This window comes from Oryctolagus cuniculus, chromosome 9 (assembly GCF_051225735.1).
Source record: "Oryctolagus cuniculus isolate XC-2025 breed Fujian yellow rabbit chromosome 9, ASM5122573v1, whole genome shotgun sequence".
Lineage (NCBI taxonomy): Eukaryota > Metazoa > Chordata > Mammalia > Lagomorpha > Leporidae > Oryctolagus > Oryctolagus cuniculus.
In genome coordinates, this window is record NC_142875.1 from 42,889,936 (window position 1) to 42,909,695 (window position 19,760).

General features: G+C 38.7%; 1 protein-coding gene across 1 annotated transcript in view; it reads left to right on the forward strand.

The window, feature by feature from the left end:
- Positions 1 to 19,760, forward strand: part of KLHL1 (kelch like family member 1) — a 415,159-nt gene that overhangs the window by 119,656 nt on the left and 275,743 nt on the right. Inside the window, exon 2 of the mRNA XM_002712985.6 lies at positions 12,705 to 12,887. Within this exon, the coding sequence (XP_002713031.1) occupies positions 12,705 to 12,887 (183 nt within the window). The remainder of the gene's footprint in view (positions 1 to 12,704; positions 12,888 to 19,760) is intronic.

The window sequence follows — 19,760 nt, forward strand, 5'->3', positions numbered from 1 at the left end:
TTTAGGTTGATAACAGGTCTTAGCTATTGTGAATTGAGCTGCAATAAACATTAATGTGCAGACAGCTCTTTTATTTGCCAATTTAATTTCCCTTGGGTAAATTGCAAGGAGTGAGATGGCTGGGTTGAATGGTAGGGTTATATTCAGGTTTCTGAGGAATCTCCAGACTGACTTCCATAGTGGCTTGACCAGTTTGCATTCCCACCAACAGTGGGTTAGTGTCCCTTTTTCCCCACATCCTCTCCAGCATCTGTTGTTAGTTGATTTCTGTATGCAAGCCATTCTAACCGGGGTGAGGTGAAACCTCATGTTGGTTTTGATTTGCATTTCCCTGCTGGATAGTGATCCTGAACATTTTTCATGTGTCTGTTGGCCATTTGGATTTCCTCTTTTGAAAAATATCTGTTGCGGTCCTTGGCCCATCTCTTAAGTGGGTTGTTTGTTTTGATGTTGTGGGGTTTCTTGATCTCTTTGTAGATTCTAGTTATTAATCCTTTATCTATTGCATAGTTTGCAAATATTTTTTCCCATTCTGTCAGTTGTCTCTTCACTTTCCTGACTATTTTATTCCTTTTAGTATTTTTTGTTCCACTTAATACCATTGTTTGAACTCTTTAATTAACACACAATTATTTTTAGGCATTTAAATTTAACTGAAAAGTGATCCCTATATAAGACTGGGGATAAGAAAGAGAAGAGATGAACAGTTCAGCACGTGCTCACTCGCATTTACCCCTAATGGTAGAGCTAGAAATGTGCCAGAGGATTCCAATTTAATCCTCTTAAGGTGGCATGTACCAATGCCATCTTACTTGTTAAAGTGATCAATTTAAGTTCATAATTGATCATAATGACAGGATTAAGTGTCAAAGGGAACACATAAACAAGACTAGTGTCTCTAATACTGACTGATAGAATTACAAAGGAGAGAATTGTCCTACCTAGGAATCAGGATACACAGCAGACTCATAGAATGGCAAATGCCCTAAACAGCACTTTGGCCTCTGAATCATCCCTTAAGGCATTCGGATCCAGCTAAATAACCCATGAGAGTTTCACAGGCATGGAAAGCCAAGACACAGTGGCAAAAAAATGACCCAAATGAAAGATCTCTGTGAATGAGATCCCAGAGGAAAGAATGGGCCATCAAAGAAGGCAGCACCTTTCTCTGAAGGGAAGAGAGAACTTCTATTTTGAATATGGCCTTGTCTAAATAAGATCGGAGCTGGTGAACTCAAGAGGCTTCCATGGCCTTGGCAGCTCATGACAAGAGCCTCGGGTGATACTGACGTCATAAATAAGAGTGTCAATTGTTAAATCAACAACGGGATTCACTGTGCACCAGCTCCCATTTAAGATCTCTGTCCTTAATGTGTTGTACCATGCGAATTAACAGTAAAACTACTATCCAAACAGTACTCTATACTTTGTATGTCTTTGTGGGTGCAGTCTGTTGAAATCTTTACTTAGTATACACTAAGTTGATTTCTGGATATAAAGATAATTGAAAATGAAAAAAATAATTTTAATTTTTTATTTGTTTTTGAGACTCTGATTTATTTATTTTTATCTCAATGTTTTAGGTTATGCATTTTCTATTAATTTATTTACTAGACCCCTATGTTTATCTTCACCTTCATCCAATCTAATTACATCTATGGAAATCTTTAATTTATTATATTTCCTTATTTATTTCCATTTAAATTTTTCAGAAACTTAATATTCCAGTGAAGTTTTCCAGTTCGAAATTTATATTTAAATTTATCAATGGAAGTGGGGCCGGTGCCGCAGCTCACTTGGTTAATCCTCCGCCTGCGGCACCAGCATCCCATATGGGCGCCGGGTTCTAGTCCCGGTTGCTCCTCTTCCAGTCCACCTCTCTGCTGTTGCCCTAGAATGCAGTGGAGGATGGCCCAAGTGCTTGGACCCCTGCACGGGCATGGGAGACCGGGAGGAGGCACCTGGCTCCTGGCTTTGGATTGGCGACCATTCTCTCTGTCTCTCTCTCTCACTGTCTAACACTATTTGTCAAATAAAAAAAAAATTGAAGTGTATTCCCACCTAGTATGTAATAATTGTTACCTATATATTCAAATATTTGTAGCATCCATAAGACTGCTCTATGTCTAGTTTTCTTCTCTGGATCCTGCTCCTTCATGAGCCTTTTATTTTTTCCTTTAATGCCAGGAATTATACATAATAACCAGAGGGTATGCATGAGATTTTCTTTTTTTTTTTTTTTTTGCTTTCAAACTTTTATTTAATGAATATAAATTTCCAAAGTACAGCTTATGGATTACAATGGCTTCCCCCCCATAACGTCCCTCCAACCCGCAACCCTCCCCTTTCCCATTCCCTCTCCCCTTCCATTCACATCAAGATTCATTTTCAATTCTCTTTATATACAGAAGATCAGTTTAGCATACATTAAGTAAAGATTTCAACAGTTTGCTGCCACACAGAAACATAAAGTGAAAAATACTGTTTGAGTACTCATTATAGCATTAAATCTCAATGTACAGCACACTAAGGACAGAGATCCTACATGAGGAATAAGTGCACAGTGACTCCTGTTGTTGACTTAACAAATTGACACTCTTGTTTATGGCCTCAGTAAACACCCTAGGCTCTTGTCATGAGCTGCCAAGGCTATGGAAGCCCCCTGGGTTCACTGACTCTGATCATATTTAGACAAGGCCATGGTCAAAGTGGAAGTTCTCTCCTCCCTTCAGAGAAAGGTACCTCCTTCTTTGATGACCCGTTCTTTCCACTGGGATCTCACTTGCAGAGATCTTTCATTTAGTTGTTTTTTTTTTTCTTTTTTTTAGCCAGAGTGTCTTGGCTTTCCATGCCTGAAATACTCTCATGGGCTTTTCAGCCGGATCCGCATGCCTTAAGGGCTGATTCTGAGGCCAGAGTGCTGTTTAGGACATCTGCCTTTCTATGGGTCTGCTGTGTATCTCACTTCCCAAGTTGGATCATTCTCTCCCTTTTTGATTCTATCAGCTAGTATTTGCAGACACTATTCTTGTTTATGTGATCCCTTTGGTTCTTAGTCCTATCATTATGATCAATTGTGAACAGAAATTGATCACTGGGACTAGTGAGATGGCATTGGTACATGCCACCTTGATGGGATTGAATTGGAATCCCCTGGTATTTTTGTTTTTTTTTGACAGGCAGAGTGGACAGTGAGAGAGAGAGAGACAAAGAGAAAGGTCTTCCTTTCCTGTTGGTTCACCCTCCAATGGCCGCCACGGCCAGCACACTGCGGTCGGCGTACCGCGCTGATCCGATGGCAAGAGCCAGGTACTTATCCTGGTATCCCATAGGGTGCAGGGCCCAAGGACTTGGGCCATTTTCCATTGCACTCCCTGGCCACAGCAGAGAGCTGGCCTAGAAGAGGGGCAACCGGGACAGAATCTGGCGCCCTGACCGGGACTAGAACCCGGTGTGCCAGTGCCGCAAGGCAGAGGATTAGCCTAGTGAGCCGCGGCACCGGCCCCTTGGTATGTTTCTAACTCTACCGTTTGAGGTAAGTCAGCTTGAGCATGTCCCGAATTTCACATCTCTTCCCTCTCTTATTCCCACTCTTACATTTAACAGCGACCATTTTTCAGTTAAGTTTCAGCACTTAAGAAGAATTGTGTATTTATTACAGTATTCAACCAAAAGTATTAAGAAGAACAAACAAACAAAAATACTAAGAGGGATAACATATCAAGTTGCTCATCAACAGTCAGGGCAAGGGATGATCAAGTTACCGTTTCTCATAGTGTTCATTTCACTTTAACAGGTTTCCTTTTTGGTGCTCAGTTAGTTGTAACCTATCAAGGAGAACAAATAGTATTTGTCCCTTCGGGATTGGCTTATTTCACTCAGCATAATGTTTTCCAAATTCCTAACAGGGATCACTTTTCAGTTAAAATTTAAATACCTAAGAATAATTGTGTGTTAATTACAGAGTTCAACCAATGGTACTAGAACAAAAAAAAAATTACTAAAATGGGTAAACTATTACATTGTACATCAACCGTCAGGACAAGAGCTGATCAAGTCACTGTTTCTCATAGTGTCCATTTCATTTCAACAAGTTTCCCCCTTGGTGCTCAGTTAGTAGTCGCCGATCAGGGAGAACATATGATATTTGTCCCTTTGGGACTGGCTTAATTCACTCAGCATGATGTTTTCCAAATTCCTCCATCTTGTTGCAAATGACCGGGTTTCGTTGTTTTTGACTGCTGTATGGTATTCTATAGAGTACATGTCCCATAATTTCTTTATCCAGTCTACTGTTGATGGGCATTTGGGTTGGTTCCAGGTCTTAGCTATTGTGAATTGAGCTGCAATAAACATTAATGTGCAGACAGCTTGTTTGTTTGCCAATTTCATTTCCTTTGGGTAAATTCCAAGGAGTGGGATGGCTGGGTTGAATGGTAGGGTTATCTTCAGGTTTCTGAGGAATCTCCAGACTGACTTCCATAGTGGCTTGACCAGTTTGCATTCCCACCAACAGTGGGTTAGTGTCCCTTTTTCCCCACATCCTCGCCAGCATCTGTTGTTGGTAGATTTCTGTATGTGAGCCATTCTAACCGGGGTGAGGTGAAACCTCATTGTGGTTTTGCTTTACATTTCCCTGATTGCTAGTGATCTTTAACATTTTTTCATGTGCCTGTTGGCCATTTGGATTTCCTCTTTTGAAAAATATCTATTGAGGTCTTTGGCCCATCTCTTAAGTGGGTTGTTTGTTTTGTTTTTGTGGAGTTTCTTGATCTCTTTGTAGATTCTGGTTATTAACCCTTTATCTGTTGCATAGTTTGCAAATATTTTTTCCCTTTCTGTCGGTTGTCTCTTCACTCTCCTGACTGTTTCTTTTGCAGTACAGAAACTTCTCAATTTGATGCAATCCCAAATGTTAATTTTGGCTTTGACTGCCTGTGCTTCTGGGGTGTTTTCCAAGAAGTCATTGCCGGTACTTATATCTTGTAGGGTTTTTCCAATGTTCTCTAATAATTTGATGGTGTCGGGTCATAGATTTAAGTCTTTACTCCATGTTGAGTGAAATTTTGTGTAAGGTGAAAGGTAGGGGTCTTGCGTCATGATTCTGCACATGGAAATCGAATTTTCCCAGCACCATAAATTGAATAGATTGTCCTTACTGCAGGGATTGCTTTTGGATCCTTGATCAAATATGAGTTAGCTGTAGATGTTTGGATTGATTTCTGGCGTTTCAATTCTATTCCATTGGTCTACCCATCTGTTTCTGTACCAGTACCATGCTGTTTTGATTACAACTGCCCTGTAGTATGTCCTGAAATCTGGTATTGTGATGCCTCCAACTTTGTTTTTGTTGTACAAGATTGCTTTAGCTATTCAAGGTCTCCTGTGTCTCCATATGAATTTCAGCATCATTTTTTCCAGATCTGAGAAGAAGGTCTTTGGTATCTTGATTGGTATTGCATTGAATCTATAAATTGCTTTTGGGAGAATGGACATTTTGATGATATTGATTCTTCCAATCCATGAGCATGGAAGATTTTTCCATTTCTTGGTATCCTCTTCTATTTCTTTCTTTAAGGTTTTATAATTTTCATCGTAGAGATCTTTAACGTCCTTGGTTAAGTTTATTCCAAGGTATTTGATTGTTTTTGTAGCTATTGTGAATGGGACTGATCTTAGAAGTTCTTCCTCAGCCATGCCATTGCCTGTGTATACAAAGGCTGTTGATTTTTGTGCATTGATTTTATACCCTGCTACTTTGGCAAAATCTTCTATGAGTTCCAATAGTCTCTTAGTAGAGTTCTTTGGGTCCCCTAAATAAAGAATCATATCATCTGCAAAGAGGGATAGTTTGAGTTCGTCCTTCCCAATTTGTATCCCTTTAATTTCTTTTTTCTTGCCTAATAGCTCTGGCTAGAACTTCCAGAACTATATTGAATAGCAGTGGTGAGAGTGGGCATCCCTGTCTGGTACCAGATCTCAGTGGAAATGCTTCCAGCTTTTCCCCATTCAATAGGATGTTGGCTGTGGGTTTTTCATAGATTGCTTTGGTTGTATTGAGGAATGTTCCTTCCAAACTCAGTTTGCTTAGAGTTTTCATCATGAACGGGTGTTGTATTTTATCAAATGCTTTCTCTGCGTCTATTGAGATAATCATATGGTTTTTCTTCTGCAGTCTGTTAATGTGGTGTATCACATTGATTGTCTTGCGCACATTAAACCATCCCTGCATTCCAGGGATAAATCCCACTTGGTCTGGGTGGATGATCTTTCTGATGTGTTGTTGCATTCTATTGGCGAGAATTTTATTGAGGATTTTTGCATCTATGTTCATCAGGGATATTGGTCTGTAATTCTCTTTCAATGCTGCATCTTTTTCCGGCTTAGGAATTAAGGTGATGCTGGTTTCATAGAAAGAATTTGGGAGGACTCCCCCTTTTTTGATTGTTCTGATAGTTTCAGAAGAATTGGAGTCAGTTCTTCTTTAAATGTCTGGTAGAATTCAGCAGTGAATCCATCTGGTCCTGGGCTTTTCTTTGTTGGGAGGGCCTTTATTACTGTTTCAATTTCTGTCTCAGTTATGGGTCTGTTTAGGTTTTCGATGTCTTCCTGGTTCAATTTAGGTAGGTTGCATGTGTCCAGGAATCTATCCATTTCTGATATGTTTCCCTGTTTGCTGGCATACAAGTCCTTGTAGTAATTTCTGATGATTCTTTTTGTTTCTGTGGTGTCTGTTGTTACATTTCCTTTTTCATCTCTGATTTTATTGATTTGGGTCTTTTCTCTTCTTTTTTTAGTTAGTTGGGCTAATGGGGTGTCAATTTTGTTTATTTTTTCAAAAAACCAGCTCCTCGTTTGGCTGATTTTTTCTAATGTTTTTCTTGATTGAATCCTGTTGATTTCTTCTCTGAATTTAATTATTTCTCTTCTCCTACTAGATTTGGGTCTGGTTTGCTGTAGGTTTTCTAGATCCTTGAGATGCGTTGAAAGCTCATTTATTTGGTACCTTTCCAATTTCTTGATGTAGGCACCTGTTGCTATAAACTTTCCTCTCAACACTGCTTTTGCCGTATCCCAAAAGTTTTGATATGTTGTGTTTTTATCCTCATTTACTTCCAGAAAGTTTTTGATTTCTCTTTTGTTTTCTTCTATGACCCAGTGTTCATTCAGGAGCATGTTGTTCAGTCTCCAAGTGTTTGCATACTCTCTAGGGATTCCTGAGTTGCTAATTTCTACCTTCATTCTGCTGTGGTCTGAGAAGCTGCATGGTATGATTCTAATTCTTTTAAATTTGCTGAGACTTGCTTTATGGCCTAGTATGTGGTCAATCCTAGAGAAGGTTCCATGCACTGCTGAGAAGAATGTAAAATCTTTAAATGTAGGATTGTAAGTTCTGTAGATATCTGTTAGATCCATTTGGGCTATAGTGTTGATTAAATCTGCTGTTTCCTTGTTGATCTTCTGTCTTGTTGATCTGTCTATTTCTGAGAGTGGAGTATTGAAGTCCCCCAGTACTATTGTATTGGAATCTAAGTCTCCCTTTAAGGCCCTTAACATACCTTTTAAATAAACCGGTGCCCTGTAATTAAGTGCATATACGTTTATAATAGTTACATCCTCCTGTTGAACTGATCCCTTAATCGTTATATAGTGTCCCTCTTTGTCTCTCTTAACAGTTTTTGTGGTAAAGTTTATGTTGTCCGATATTAAGATGACTATGCCCGCTCTTTTTTCATTTCTGTTGGCATGGTATATCTTTTTCCAGCCTTTCACTTTCAGTCTGTTTGGATCTTTGTTGGAAAGATGTGTTTCTTGTAAGCAGCAAATAGATGGGTTTTGTTCCTTAACCCAATTAGCCAATCTGTGTCTTTTAACTGGACAGTTCAGGCCATTAACGTTCAATGTGACTAATGATAAGTGGTAACTTTGCCCTGCCATTTGCCAAAGATAAGTTCTAATATATGCTTTGAATTCCCTGTGATCTTTTGCTGTGAGGTTTCCTTCCTTTACCTTCTTTCATATTGATGACCGTGTTTCTGTGTTTCTGTGTGTAACACATCTTTAAGCATCTTTTGCAGGGCTGGACTTGTGGCGACAAATTCTTTCAATTTCTGTTTGCTATGAAAAGTCTTTATTTCACCTTCATTCACAAATGATAGCTTTGCAGGATATAATATTCTGGGCTGGCAGTTTTTCTCTCTTAGTACATGGGCTATATCTCACCATTCCCTCCTAGCTTGTAGGGTTTCTAATTCGAAGTCAGCTGTGAGTCTGATTGGAGATCCTCTGAGAGTAATCTGATGTTTCTCTCTTGCACATTTTAGGATCTTTTCTTTATGTTTCACTGTGGAGAGTTTAATTACAACGTGTCGTGGTGAGGATCTCTTTTGGTCGTGTTTATTAGGGGTTCTGTGAGCTTCCTGTACTGGGATTTCTCTGTCCTTCTCCAAACCTGGGAAATTTTCTGCTAATATCTCACTAAAAAAGGCCTTCTAATCCTTTCCCCCTCTCCATGCCTTCAGGAACTCCTAGAACCCGGATGTTGGGTTTTTTAATAATATCCTGAAGATTCCTGACAATATGTTTTAGATTTCTAATTTCCTCTTCTTTTCTTTGGTCTGACTGTATCCTTTCCTGTTCTCTGTCTTCTAAGTCCGATATTCTCTCTTCTGCTTCACCCATTCTGTTTGTAAGGCTCTCTAATGTGTTTGTCATTTGATCTATTGAATTCTTCACTTCATTATGATTTCTTGTCACTATCACAGTTTCCTGTTGTACTAGTTGTTTCGTTTCATTTTGATTCCTCCTTAATATTTCATTTTCACGAGAGAGATTTTCTATCTTGTCCATTAAGGATTTGTGTAGTTCCAGAATTTGTTTTTGAGAACTTCTTAATGTTCTTATCAATTTTTTGAGATCTGCTTCTTGCATTTCTTCTATCTCATCATCTTCATAATCTTGAATTGGGGTGTCTTTTTCATTTGGGGGCGTCATAGTGATTTCCTTGTTTTTATTACCTCAGTTTTTGCGTTTGTTATTTGGCATATTGGAGATATTTGGTTTCTTCACTGTGGTGCTTTTTCTTGTTATACTATGACTCTAGATTAAGTGGACTGTCTGTTTTTGATGGAGCCTTAGAGGCTTGAGATGGGTGTAGCCTGAGAGCTCTGTTTGGTGTGCCAAAGGTGACACTCCCAGGTTAGGCGTGGTAGATCTCTCTGTTTCTTTCTTTCTTTTTTTGATTCAAAAGGGAAGTAATTCTGCACAGCTGAACGAAGTTGGAGGTAGTTAGCAGGCAAATGATATACCCACAGGAGCCAGAGATCGGAAGCTCTTTCCCAAGGACCACACAGGGAATCTGTTCTGCCCTTAGAGTGGGCTCAAATTCTCCTTCAGTCTCCCACTGGGTTGCCAAAGTTATGGAATTGTAGCGTCTCTGGAGAGTACTCACGTGAATTCCGTGAGTTCTCTCCCCCACCGTCTCTTTTTTCACAGTCTCAGTTCAGTAGCACCACAAATTCACTAGGTCCTAATCTCCTGTTAATTCACCCCGCCCAGAGTCAGGTTTTTCTGGTAGGCTCAGGGCTGGTGTAGACCTGAGGTCGCTCTACTTATGACATATGTCCAAGATGGCGCCTGCTCTTTGTCTTCCTCGCCTTTGAGAGGTGAGCGGAGAGAGAGAAACCTGTGTCCATATCAGTCACTTTTTTTTTTCTCTCTCTCTCTTCTAGTTAGCCTGGTGAAGTCCCCCCCCCCCGGGGGTCGTTCCCTCTAGTCTCCTCTCTCTGCTTGCCTGCTGGTGTCTCGGGCTATTGAGGTTCGGCTCACCTCGCGTTCCAGTGCTGGTGTGTTGAGTCTGCCACTGGTGTCCCAAACTGTGGGCTCCCACGCTCTCCACGCAGGTCCACTGTGAATCACTCGTTCCGGAAGAGTTTCTTCTGCTGTTTCTTCCCCTGCTCTTCCTTGAACTTGCAGTATCTCCACTTTTATTAAACTGTCTCTCCCCGGACTATCAGTGTGCTCCCTTCCTATTCCGCCATCTTGCCCTCCCCCCACCCCCCAGGATTCCATTATCGTTACCGAGATTGTCTTTTTATAAAGAGAAATTATTTTAACTATTTGCTCAAACAGATTAGAAGATCACCCTAGTGCAATCAGATTTTCACTGATTCAGATGCAGGTTTCAATCTTTGTATTATCTTCCCTATATCAAGTTTCCTAATACCTAGAATGTAGCCCTTCAGAGAGTCCAGATGAAAATGAGTTTACCAGAGACTCTCATTCATAGTCTATTCAAAAATGTATCCTCCAGACTCTAATTTCTCAACTTCCTGTAAGTCTTGGTCGGCTTGTCTGGTACTGCTCAATAACTAGCAAATTCTTCTAAATGCCAATTGTTAAGGAGGATGGCTTCTTGAACTTTTGTCTTTTATGGCATCTGCTTCAGCTCTCAGGCTCTGAATACCTTTGAAGCCCATGATTCTAATATCTAATCCCTCCTCCAAATTGCATGCTACCACCAGAAATTCTGTGTAGTTACCACATTATGCTGAACTTTTTAGACTTCCATTCCATCATTTACATTTAGTAAATACTTTTGAGAAGGAAAGAAAAGGCAGTGAAGAATTTTGAGCTAATTTGAATAGATTTGCCCTTATTGTAGGATTTTGAACCTTTAAGTCCTAGTTGCTTTCTTAGGTTTTACTGGATTCACATAACTCCTTTGATAATAAATATAACTTGCTTTCTAGTGTCCTGGGTAGGAGATTCAGTCAGCTACAAATTCTAACATTGCAATTGGAAGTAGAATTCTGATGTTAAGACATTTCATATGATAATAAATTTATTATTTTACTTATGTTATTTGTTTTTGATTTTAATTTTTTAAAATATTTACTACTTGGCCGGTGCCGTGGCTCACAAGGCTAATCCTCCACCTGTGGTGCCGACACCCTGGGTTCTAGTCCTGGTCAGGGCACCGGATTCTGTCCCGGTTGCTCCTCTTCCAGTCCAGCTCTCTGCTGTGACCCAGGAAGGCAGTGGAGGATGGCCCAAGTCCTTGGGCCCTGCACGCGCAAGGGAGACGAGGAGGAAGCACCTGGCTCCTGGCTTTGAATGGGCATGGCGCACCGGCCGCAACACGCCGGCCATAGTGGCCACTTTAGGGGTGAACCAAAGTAAAAAGTAAGACCTTTCTCTCTCTCTCTCTCTGCCTGTCAAAAAATAAAATAAAATAAAAAAATATTTATTACCTAAGCACTTAATTGGGTCTTGTAAGCTGTATCATGGATCTAAGCATATTGAGATTTAATCCTTGATGGAGTATGCTGTTTATAAGCTTTTTGTGAAATAACATATGCTATGAAGAGATACAGTAGCCTAGCTTAAATTTCACAGGCTTCATAAAAGCGTGACATTTATTACATATTACAGTAATTAAAACATCTGTATATCCTAAGCTAGTACATTCCATGTATTTTGTTAATCAGTTGTATACAGAACATCAAACTCAAGAATTTACTTTCATGTATAATTGTCAACTCTTTTTACAAACCATGTTTCATAACTTTTCATGATAAAAAATCACTTGTTACACAGAATACTATTTAGTGTATCTCAAGAATCACACTATAACAATGTGATCAAATTATCAAACACTTTAATAACTTGTTTAAATTCCATCAAATTGATGAAATTAGGCATTCAATTATTTTTATTTATTTATTTATTTTTGACAGGCAGAGTGGACAGTGAGAGAGAGAGACAGAGATAAAGGTCTTCCCTTGCCGTTGGTTCACCCTCCAATGGCCGCTGCGGCTGGCATGCTGCAGCTGGCGCACCACGCTGATCCAATGGCAGGAGCCAGGAACTTATCCTGGTCTCCCATGGGGTGCAGGGCCCAAGGACTTGGGCCATCCTCCACTACACTTCCCTGGCCATAGCAGAGAGCTGGCCTGGAAGAGGGGCAACTGGGACAGAATCCAGCGCCCCAACCGGGACTAGAACCGGGTGTGCTGGCGCCGCAAGGCGGAGGATTAGCCTAGTCAGCCGCGGCGCCGGCCCGGCCGGCATTCATTAATTTTAAGATGTTAATATTTTACTACTTTTGTGACTTTTTTCAGGTTTTCTGACCTAGTGTCCTAATAAATACAGGAAATACATTTTAAAATAATTTTTATAATGCAAGAAAAAAGAGGCTAAGGGGAGGATGAGGTGAGAAGAATGGGGGAATTTTTGGTTAACCAGCATTAAGTTTTAGTTACATAGTGAGGAGTTCTGGTGTTCAACTGCATGATAGGGTGATTATAGATCATGATAGTGTGCTCTATATTTCTCATACATAAACCAAAAGGACTGATTTTATATGTTTTTACCATGAAGAAATGTTGAGTGTTAGAGAAGATTGATATGTTTATTCTGATTGGATGTCATATTATGTGTACACACACTGAAACATCACATTGCACCTTAAGGACTTACAAATTTTATTTGTTAATATGAAAACGTTAAAAGTAACTTTTAATTCATTATTTGTTTTTAGAGCTAATCATTTAACCTACAGTAGAGATTTTAGACTTGTTTTATTGGATTTTTGTTTTAAAAAGTATGAAAATGAGCACAGATACATTGATAGTACTCAAAATATGCCAAAAAAATGTGTCATTCTGAACAATTGACAATACCATCACATTTGTGATTTACAGGCTGTCAGCAACCAGCCATTCACTGGCACCTCAAAGTGATTTGGACTCAAGTTGTTCTGAAGAATTCTATCAAGCTGTTCACCATGCTGAGCAAACCTTCAGAAAAATGGAAAGCTACTTGAAGCAACAGCAGCTCTGTGATGTTATCCTGATTGTTGGAAACAGAAAGATACCTGCACATAGGTAGGGTAGTCTGTCTTTGTTGGAAACATGCATTATGCATTCTAGGTGACACACTGACATGTAGATTACACACTACTGTATGGGTGCACAAACAAGGATCCACATCTGAAATGAGATAGGATATTCTGTCAAAATTTAAAGAAATTTAGTTTATCTTACACATAATTTTTTTTTCAGAAAGAAATATATTCTTAATGTTAGCATGTAATTAAATTTACTTCATCTCGCTTATAAATTGAATAGTTATACATTCGCTTACGAAGGGCACAATCAACTCAAAAGTATGTTAACAAACAAAATGTTCATTAGTTTTTTTGAAGAGCAGTGTTTAAAATAATTCATATAATTTTTAGTATTTTCACTGGCATTAATTTTATATTTTCTTTGTATTCATAATATTCCACAAGGTTGGCTTTATTACTCTTTATATGAATTTTTATTATTTCTAAATGATTATTTAAGGCAGGCATTTGTTACAGTAGTTACTGCTTAGAACAATCACAACACATATTAGAGTGTTTGGTTTGAATTGTGGCTACTTCTCTTCTGATCCAGCTTCAGGGTGCATGCACCCTGAGAGGTAGCAGATGATTACTCAGTCACTTGCTTCCTTGTTGCATGGGAAATGTGAATTGAGCTATGGGCTCAGGACTTTGGCCTATACCAGCCTGGCTATTGCAGGCATTTGGGGAGAAAATGGGAGGATGGATGATCTCTTATCTATCTCTCTGTCTCCCTCCCCCTCTAACTTCCTGATTTCCTCTCTGCCTTTCAAATAAAAATAAATTTTAAAAATAAACAAATGACTTATTTAGTTATGAAAATTATTTTATAGTACTCCAATGGATAAAAATTAAATTTATTTTGAAATAATAATAAATCTTGAAAATCAGATCAGCATATTGTTTTTATATGTTGCATTCTGAACACTTAGATATTTTAAATATTTAGCTCATATTGAATTAAGTCCAGTATTGTCATATATGTGTGGTAAGAAAAAATTTACATTTTAATCCTCATGGTTAAATGAATTCAAATGCTTTCTATTCTCTTTATAGTATTAGGAGGTAATTTTAGGCACAAAAAAAATTGAATTCATTTAAGCAGACAGCGATTCATGATTCTGGCAACTCCAGACCACAAGAGATACAGACAACAAGTGACAAGAAAAAAATCTTCTAAAAGGTATTCATAGAAGCAATAAAAAGAAGATTAATTAAATTTTAAATATTAGAGAGGTTAGTTAATGGTTCTGATTGGTTAAGCTACTACACTTTGGGATTTGATTTGTTTTCTGTGAGCCCAGAACACTGGAACTTTCTCCACCTAATGGCTTTCCAATCCATTTTCCAAAATGGTGTAATCTAAAATTTAGCAATATTTAAAAGATGGACTCCATCTTTAGAATTCTAATTTAAATAAATGTTAGCAAATATGTGAAAAAACATTTGTTGGGCATGTGAAAAAGGCAAGCACTCTTTTGACTGATTGTAGGTAAATATACTACTTTTTATACATTTAGATAATGAAATCAATTTACTTAATGCAAAACTAGCTCTTAGTTTAAAACTAATAATTTAAAACTAATAATCATATTAGCAAACAAACTAATGGATTTTAAAATTTTCCTCTTATATTTTGTTTAGTAGAGAAATTTTTATCATTGGGTGAAATATATATGGTGTTGCAATCATTAACATTGGAAAATATGAGACTTATACCAACTTCAAATTATGTAAAAAGAAATGTTATGTTATAATCTAATGCTATTTCAGGAGTGGACTTGCAAGTTAATATCAGAAGCACTTACTAAATATTTTAAAGTTCATATATACTTAATTCATTTTAATTATTTCATCATTATTTACTTGAAAGGCAGAGTTACAGAGAGGCAGAGACAGACACACACACACACACACACACACACAGATCCTCCATCTGCTGGCCCACTCGCCAAATGGGCGCAACAGCCAAGGCTGGGCCAGGCTGAAGCCAGGAGCTTCCTTCAGGTTTCCTACATGAGTCATAAGGGCCTAAACTCTTGGGCCATCTTCACTGCCTGCCCAGGCACACCAGAAAGGAGCTGGATTGGACGTTTATCAGCCAGGACTCAAACCAGTGCCACATCTCATGTGGGCACTGCAGGTGGTGGCTTCATCTGCTATGCCACAGCACTGGCCCCAAAAATAAATTCTTAAGTTAACAATGTATGACCTCAAAAGGTTCACCATAAAACCTTTTGTTTATGTTCTAGTTATTATTATGTATTGCTTTTTAACCAGATTTATGTCATGATTATCAATCTATTTATGAAAGGTATCTATGCAGACACATTAGTTTATTGCTATTCGTATTTTAAGTGGGTAAGATGTGAAAGACTAACACTTAACATAAAACATTTGTATATGTTTTGCATGAAAACCAATGAAAATTCTGAATTCATTTGTGCATTAAGTTGTCATATAAATCCTAAGATTAATATGGATTTCTCATAAATAGTCTGGGATAAGTGATTAACAAGTAAACCAAAACACTTGATTGTAAATCTCTGAATACCAAACATGAAGAATTTTTAATGTGACGGGTTACCTATAATCATAAATGTCAAAAAAACAAATCAACAACTGGACAGTTGAATTTTCAATAGGGATAAAATTAAGGTCTCATTGCCTTGACTGATATCCTATAATCCAACTTCTGAAAATTTTCTCCCTCTTTAGCCATTTTTAATTTTTAGTGGGATCTGGCATTTGGTACAGTGGTTAAGAGGCCACTTGGGCTGACCACATCTCATGCCTCAGTGCCTGCATTTGAGTTCTGGCTCTGCCTCTGCTTCTGATTCCAGCTCTCTGCTGATGTATGCCCTGGGAGGCAATATCTAATGGCTTAAGTAATTGTGTCCCTGCCCCTCTCGTGGAATACTCAGATTGAATCTGGGCTCCTGGATTCAGATTGGCACAGCTTCAGCTTTTGTAGGCATTAGGGAAATGAACCAGTGGATGAGAGATATATTTCTCTCATTCTTTCTCTGCCTTCAAATAAAATGAAAGCAAAGAAATAATTGCAAAAAGAAAAAATCAAGTACATTGAATAAACATTAATCAGGAAAAAATCTAACAGCTCACATACTGAGTTTAAAAGTATGATATTTATAATTTTATTTGCATAGAAGCATTATGGAAGGATATACAAGATAAACTCAGCAAAGCTTATTCCTGGAGTGTAGGGTTTATGGAATCAGATGAACACAAGGCTGTCTTTTCTTTAATCTAGAAATATATTTTATATGAACACTCTAAAACGTTCAATAATTCACAATCCAATGGGAACTTAGAGAAGAGGGGAATTATATTTTAGAGGGACAAGCTATCCTGCTGATTAAAACATTATGCATTTTAAGATGTACTTCATTATATTTCTTTAGCTGTATTTGATAATTAGTTTATTTAATTTCAAGATTATATTTATTACATTGATTTTCTTTCTTCTTTTTTTAAACTTTTATTTAATGAATATAAATTTCCAAAGTACAGCTTATGGATTACAATGGCTTCCCCCCCATAAAGTCCCTCCCACCTGCAACCCTCCCCTTATTCACTCCCTCTCCCCTTCCATTCATATCATGATTCATTTTCAATTCTCTTTATATAGAGAAGATCAGTTTAGCATACATTAAGTAAAGATTTCAACAGTTTGCTCCCACACAGAAAAATAAAGTGAAAAATACTGTTTGAGTACTAGTTATAGCATTATTTCACATTGGACAACACACTAAGGACAGAGATCATACATGAGGAGTAAGTGCACAGTGACTCCTGTTGTTGACTTAACAAATTGACACTCTTGTTTATGGCCTCGGTAATCACCCTAGGCTCTTGTCATGAGCTGCCAAGGCTATGGAAGCCCCCTGAGTTCACTGACTCTGATCATATTTAGATAAGGCCATGGTCAAAGTGGAAGTTCTCTCCTCCCTTCAGAGAAAGGTACCTCCTTCTTTGATGACCCATTCTTTCCACTGGGATCTCACTCACGGCGTTCTTTCATTTAGGTTTTTTTTTTTTTCTTTTTTTTAGCCAGAGTGTCTTAGCTTTCCATGCCTGAAACACTCTCATGGGCTTTTCAGCCAGATCCGCATGCCTTAAGGGCTGATTCTGAGGCCAGAGTGCTGCTTAGGACATCTGCCATTCTATAGGTCTGCTGTGTATCTCACTTTCCATGTTGGATCATTCTCTCCCTTTTTTATTCTATCAGCTAGTATTTGCAGACACTATTCTTGTTTATGTGATCCCTTTGGTTCTTAGTCCTATCATTATGATCAATTGTGAACAGAAATTGATCACTGGGACTAGGGAGATGGCATTGGTATATGCCACCTCGATGGGATTGAATTGGAATTCCCTGGTATGTTTCTAACTCTACCGTTTGAGGTAAGTCAGCTTGAGCATGTCCCGAGTTGCACATCTCTTCCCTCCCTTATTACCACTCTTACATTTAACAGTGATCACTTTCAGTTAAGTTTCAGCACTTAAGAAGAAGAATTGTGTATTGATTACAGTATTCAACCAAAAGTATTAAGAAGAACAAACAAACAAAAATACTAAGAGGGATAACATATCAAGTTGGTGATCAACAGTCACGGTGAGGGCTGATCAAGTCACCATTTCTCATAGTGTTCATTTCACTTTAACAGGTTTCCTTTTTGGTGCTCAGTTAATTGTCACCTATCAAGGAGAACAAGTGGTATTTGTCCCTTTGGGATTGGCTTATTTCACTCAGCATAATGTTTTCCAAATTCCTAACAGGGATCACTTTTCAGTTAAAATTTAAACACCTAAGAATAATTGTGTGTTAATTACAGAGTTCAACCAATGATTTTCTTTATAGTACACCAAAAAAAGATAAGTAGTCAAGGATAAAAGTAACAATTGAAATTAAATATTTGGTCTAAGAGTCAAAGAGATTACATAAAAAAGTCTAGTGTCTGCTAATACTATCTGATAGAATAAAGGAGAGAATGATCCAACATGGGAAGTGAGATCCAAAGCAGACTCATAGAATGGCAGATGTCCTAAACAGCACTCTGGCCTCAGAATCAGCCCTGAAGGCATTCTGATCTGGCTGGAAAGCCCATGAGAGTATTTCAGGCATGGAAAGCCAAGATACTATGGCAAAAAAAAAAACCCTAAATGAAAGATCTCTGTGAGTGAGATCCCAGTGGAAACAATGGGCCATCAAAGAAGGAAGTACCTTTCTCTGAAGGGAGGAGAGAACTTCCACTTGGACTATGACCTTGTCGAAATAAAATCGGAGTTGGCAAACTCAAAATGCTTCCATAGCCTTGGCATTTCATGACAAGAGCCTACGGGGGATTACTGAGGCCATAAACAAGAGTGTCAATTTGTTAAGTCAACAACAGGAGTAACTGTGCACTTACTCCTCATGTAGGATCTCTGCACTTATTGTGTTGTCCAATGTGAATTAATGCTATAACTAGTACTCAAACAGTATTTTACATTTTGTGTTTCAGTGTGGGTGTAAACTGATGCAATCTTTACTAAATATATACTAAATTGATCTTCTGTATATAAATATAACTGAAAATGAATCTTGATGCGAATGGAATGGGAAAGGGAGTGGGAGATGGGAGGGTTGAGTGTGGGAGGGAAGTTATGGGGGGGGGGGAGTCATTGTAATCCATAAGCTGTACTTTGGAAATTTATATTTATTAAATAAAAGTTAAAAAGGAAAAAAAAAAGATATTACGTATTTGGTAGCACCTGAAACTTTACTAATGCAATAAAAAAATAAATTATTTTCCTAAGTAAGTGAAATAATAATGTCTAAGAGTCAGTAAATTCTAATGCTTCTCTTTGCTTGTAGGAAGTTTATTTGCTGGAAGGAGCCAATATTGGGGAATAGGGAGGGAGCTTACTGATAGTCTGGGAGAAGACGGATTAATAAAAGTGAATATAGTGTAGTCTCAGGGAATGATTAGGGAAAACACAGCAGAGGAAACTCTTCTGTAATTAGAGGGACTTGGTGGACCTGCATGTCGGGCACGGGTGTCCACGGCTCGGGACCCCAGCTGCTGAGAGGCTCCACACAAGTGCTGGAAAGAGAGGTGAGATGAAACCGCAGTAGCCTGAGAGACACTGTAGGAAAAGTGGCAGGAAGAGCCTAGAGGGAACCAGGCTTGAATCCCTGTGGGGGAAAGTACACCAACCTAAATAAAGGAGAGAAAAAAAAAGGGATGGTATGAACACGATTCTCTCTCTCCACACTCCTTACAAAGGCGAGTGAGACAATAGAGCAGGTGCCATTTTGGATATACGTAACAGCTGCACCAGCTCGGGGCAGGCCTTCCCTCAGCCAAGCCAAAAAACCTGACTCTGGTGGGAAGTAATAGCAGGAGACTAAGACCAAGTAAATGTGTGGAGCTTATGAACCGGGACTGTGAAAAAAAAAAAAAAAAAAAAAAAAAACTGAGAGTGTGTGGGAGAACTCACAGTGTGCCTGAGGTGTGAGTAGTCCCGGTGGGAGACGCCACAAACTCGGGTGGCCTTGGTTACCTGGTGAGAGATATTGGAGGGGAATCTGAGCTTACACTGAGGAATGCACAGATCCTTTGTGTGGTCCTTGGAACAGGACAGAAGAATATTATACGCACTAGGGCTAGGTGTCAGACACTGATTGTCATTGAGGAGAAGAGCTCAGCTGAGTGGAATTACTTCCCTTCTGAACAAAAAAAAAGAGAGAGAGAGAGATTTACCTTGCCAAACCTGGGTGTGTCACCTTTGGCACATCCTTAACCCTGAAGAAATGAACAGAGCTATCTGGCCACACCCACCACAAGACTCTAGAGATTTGCCAAAA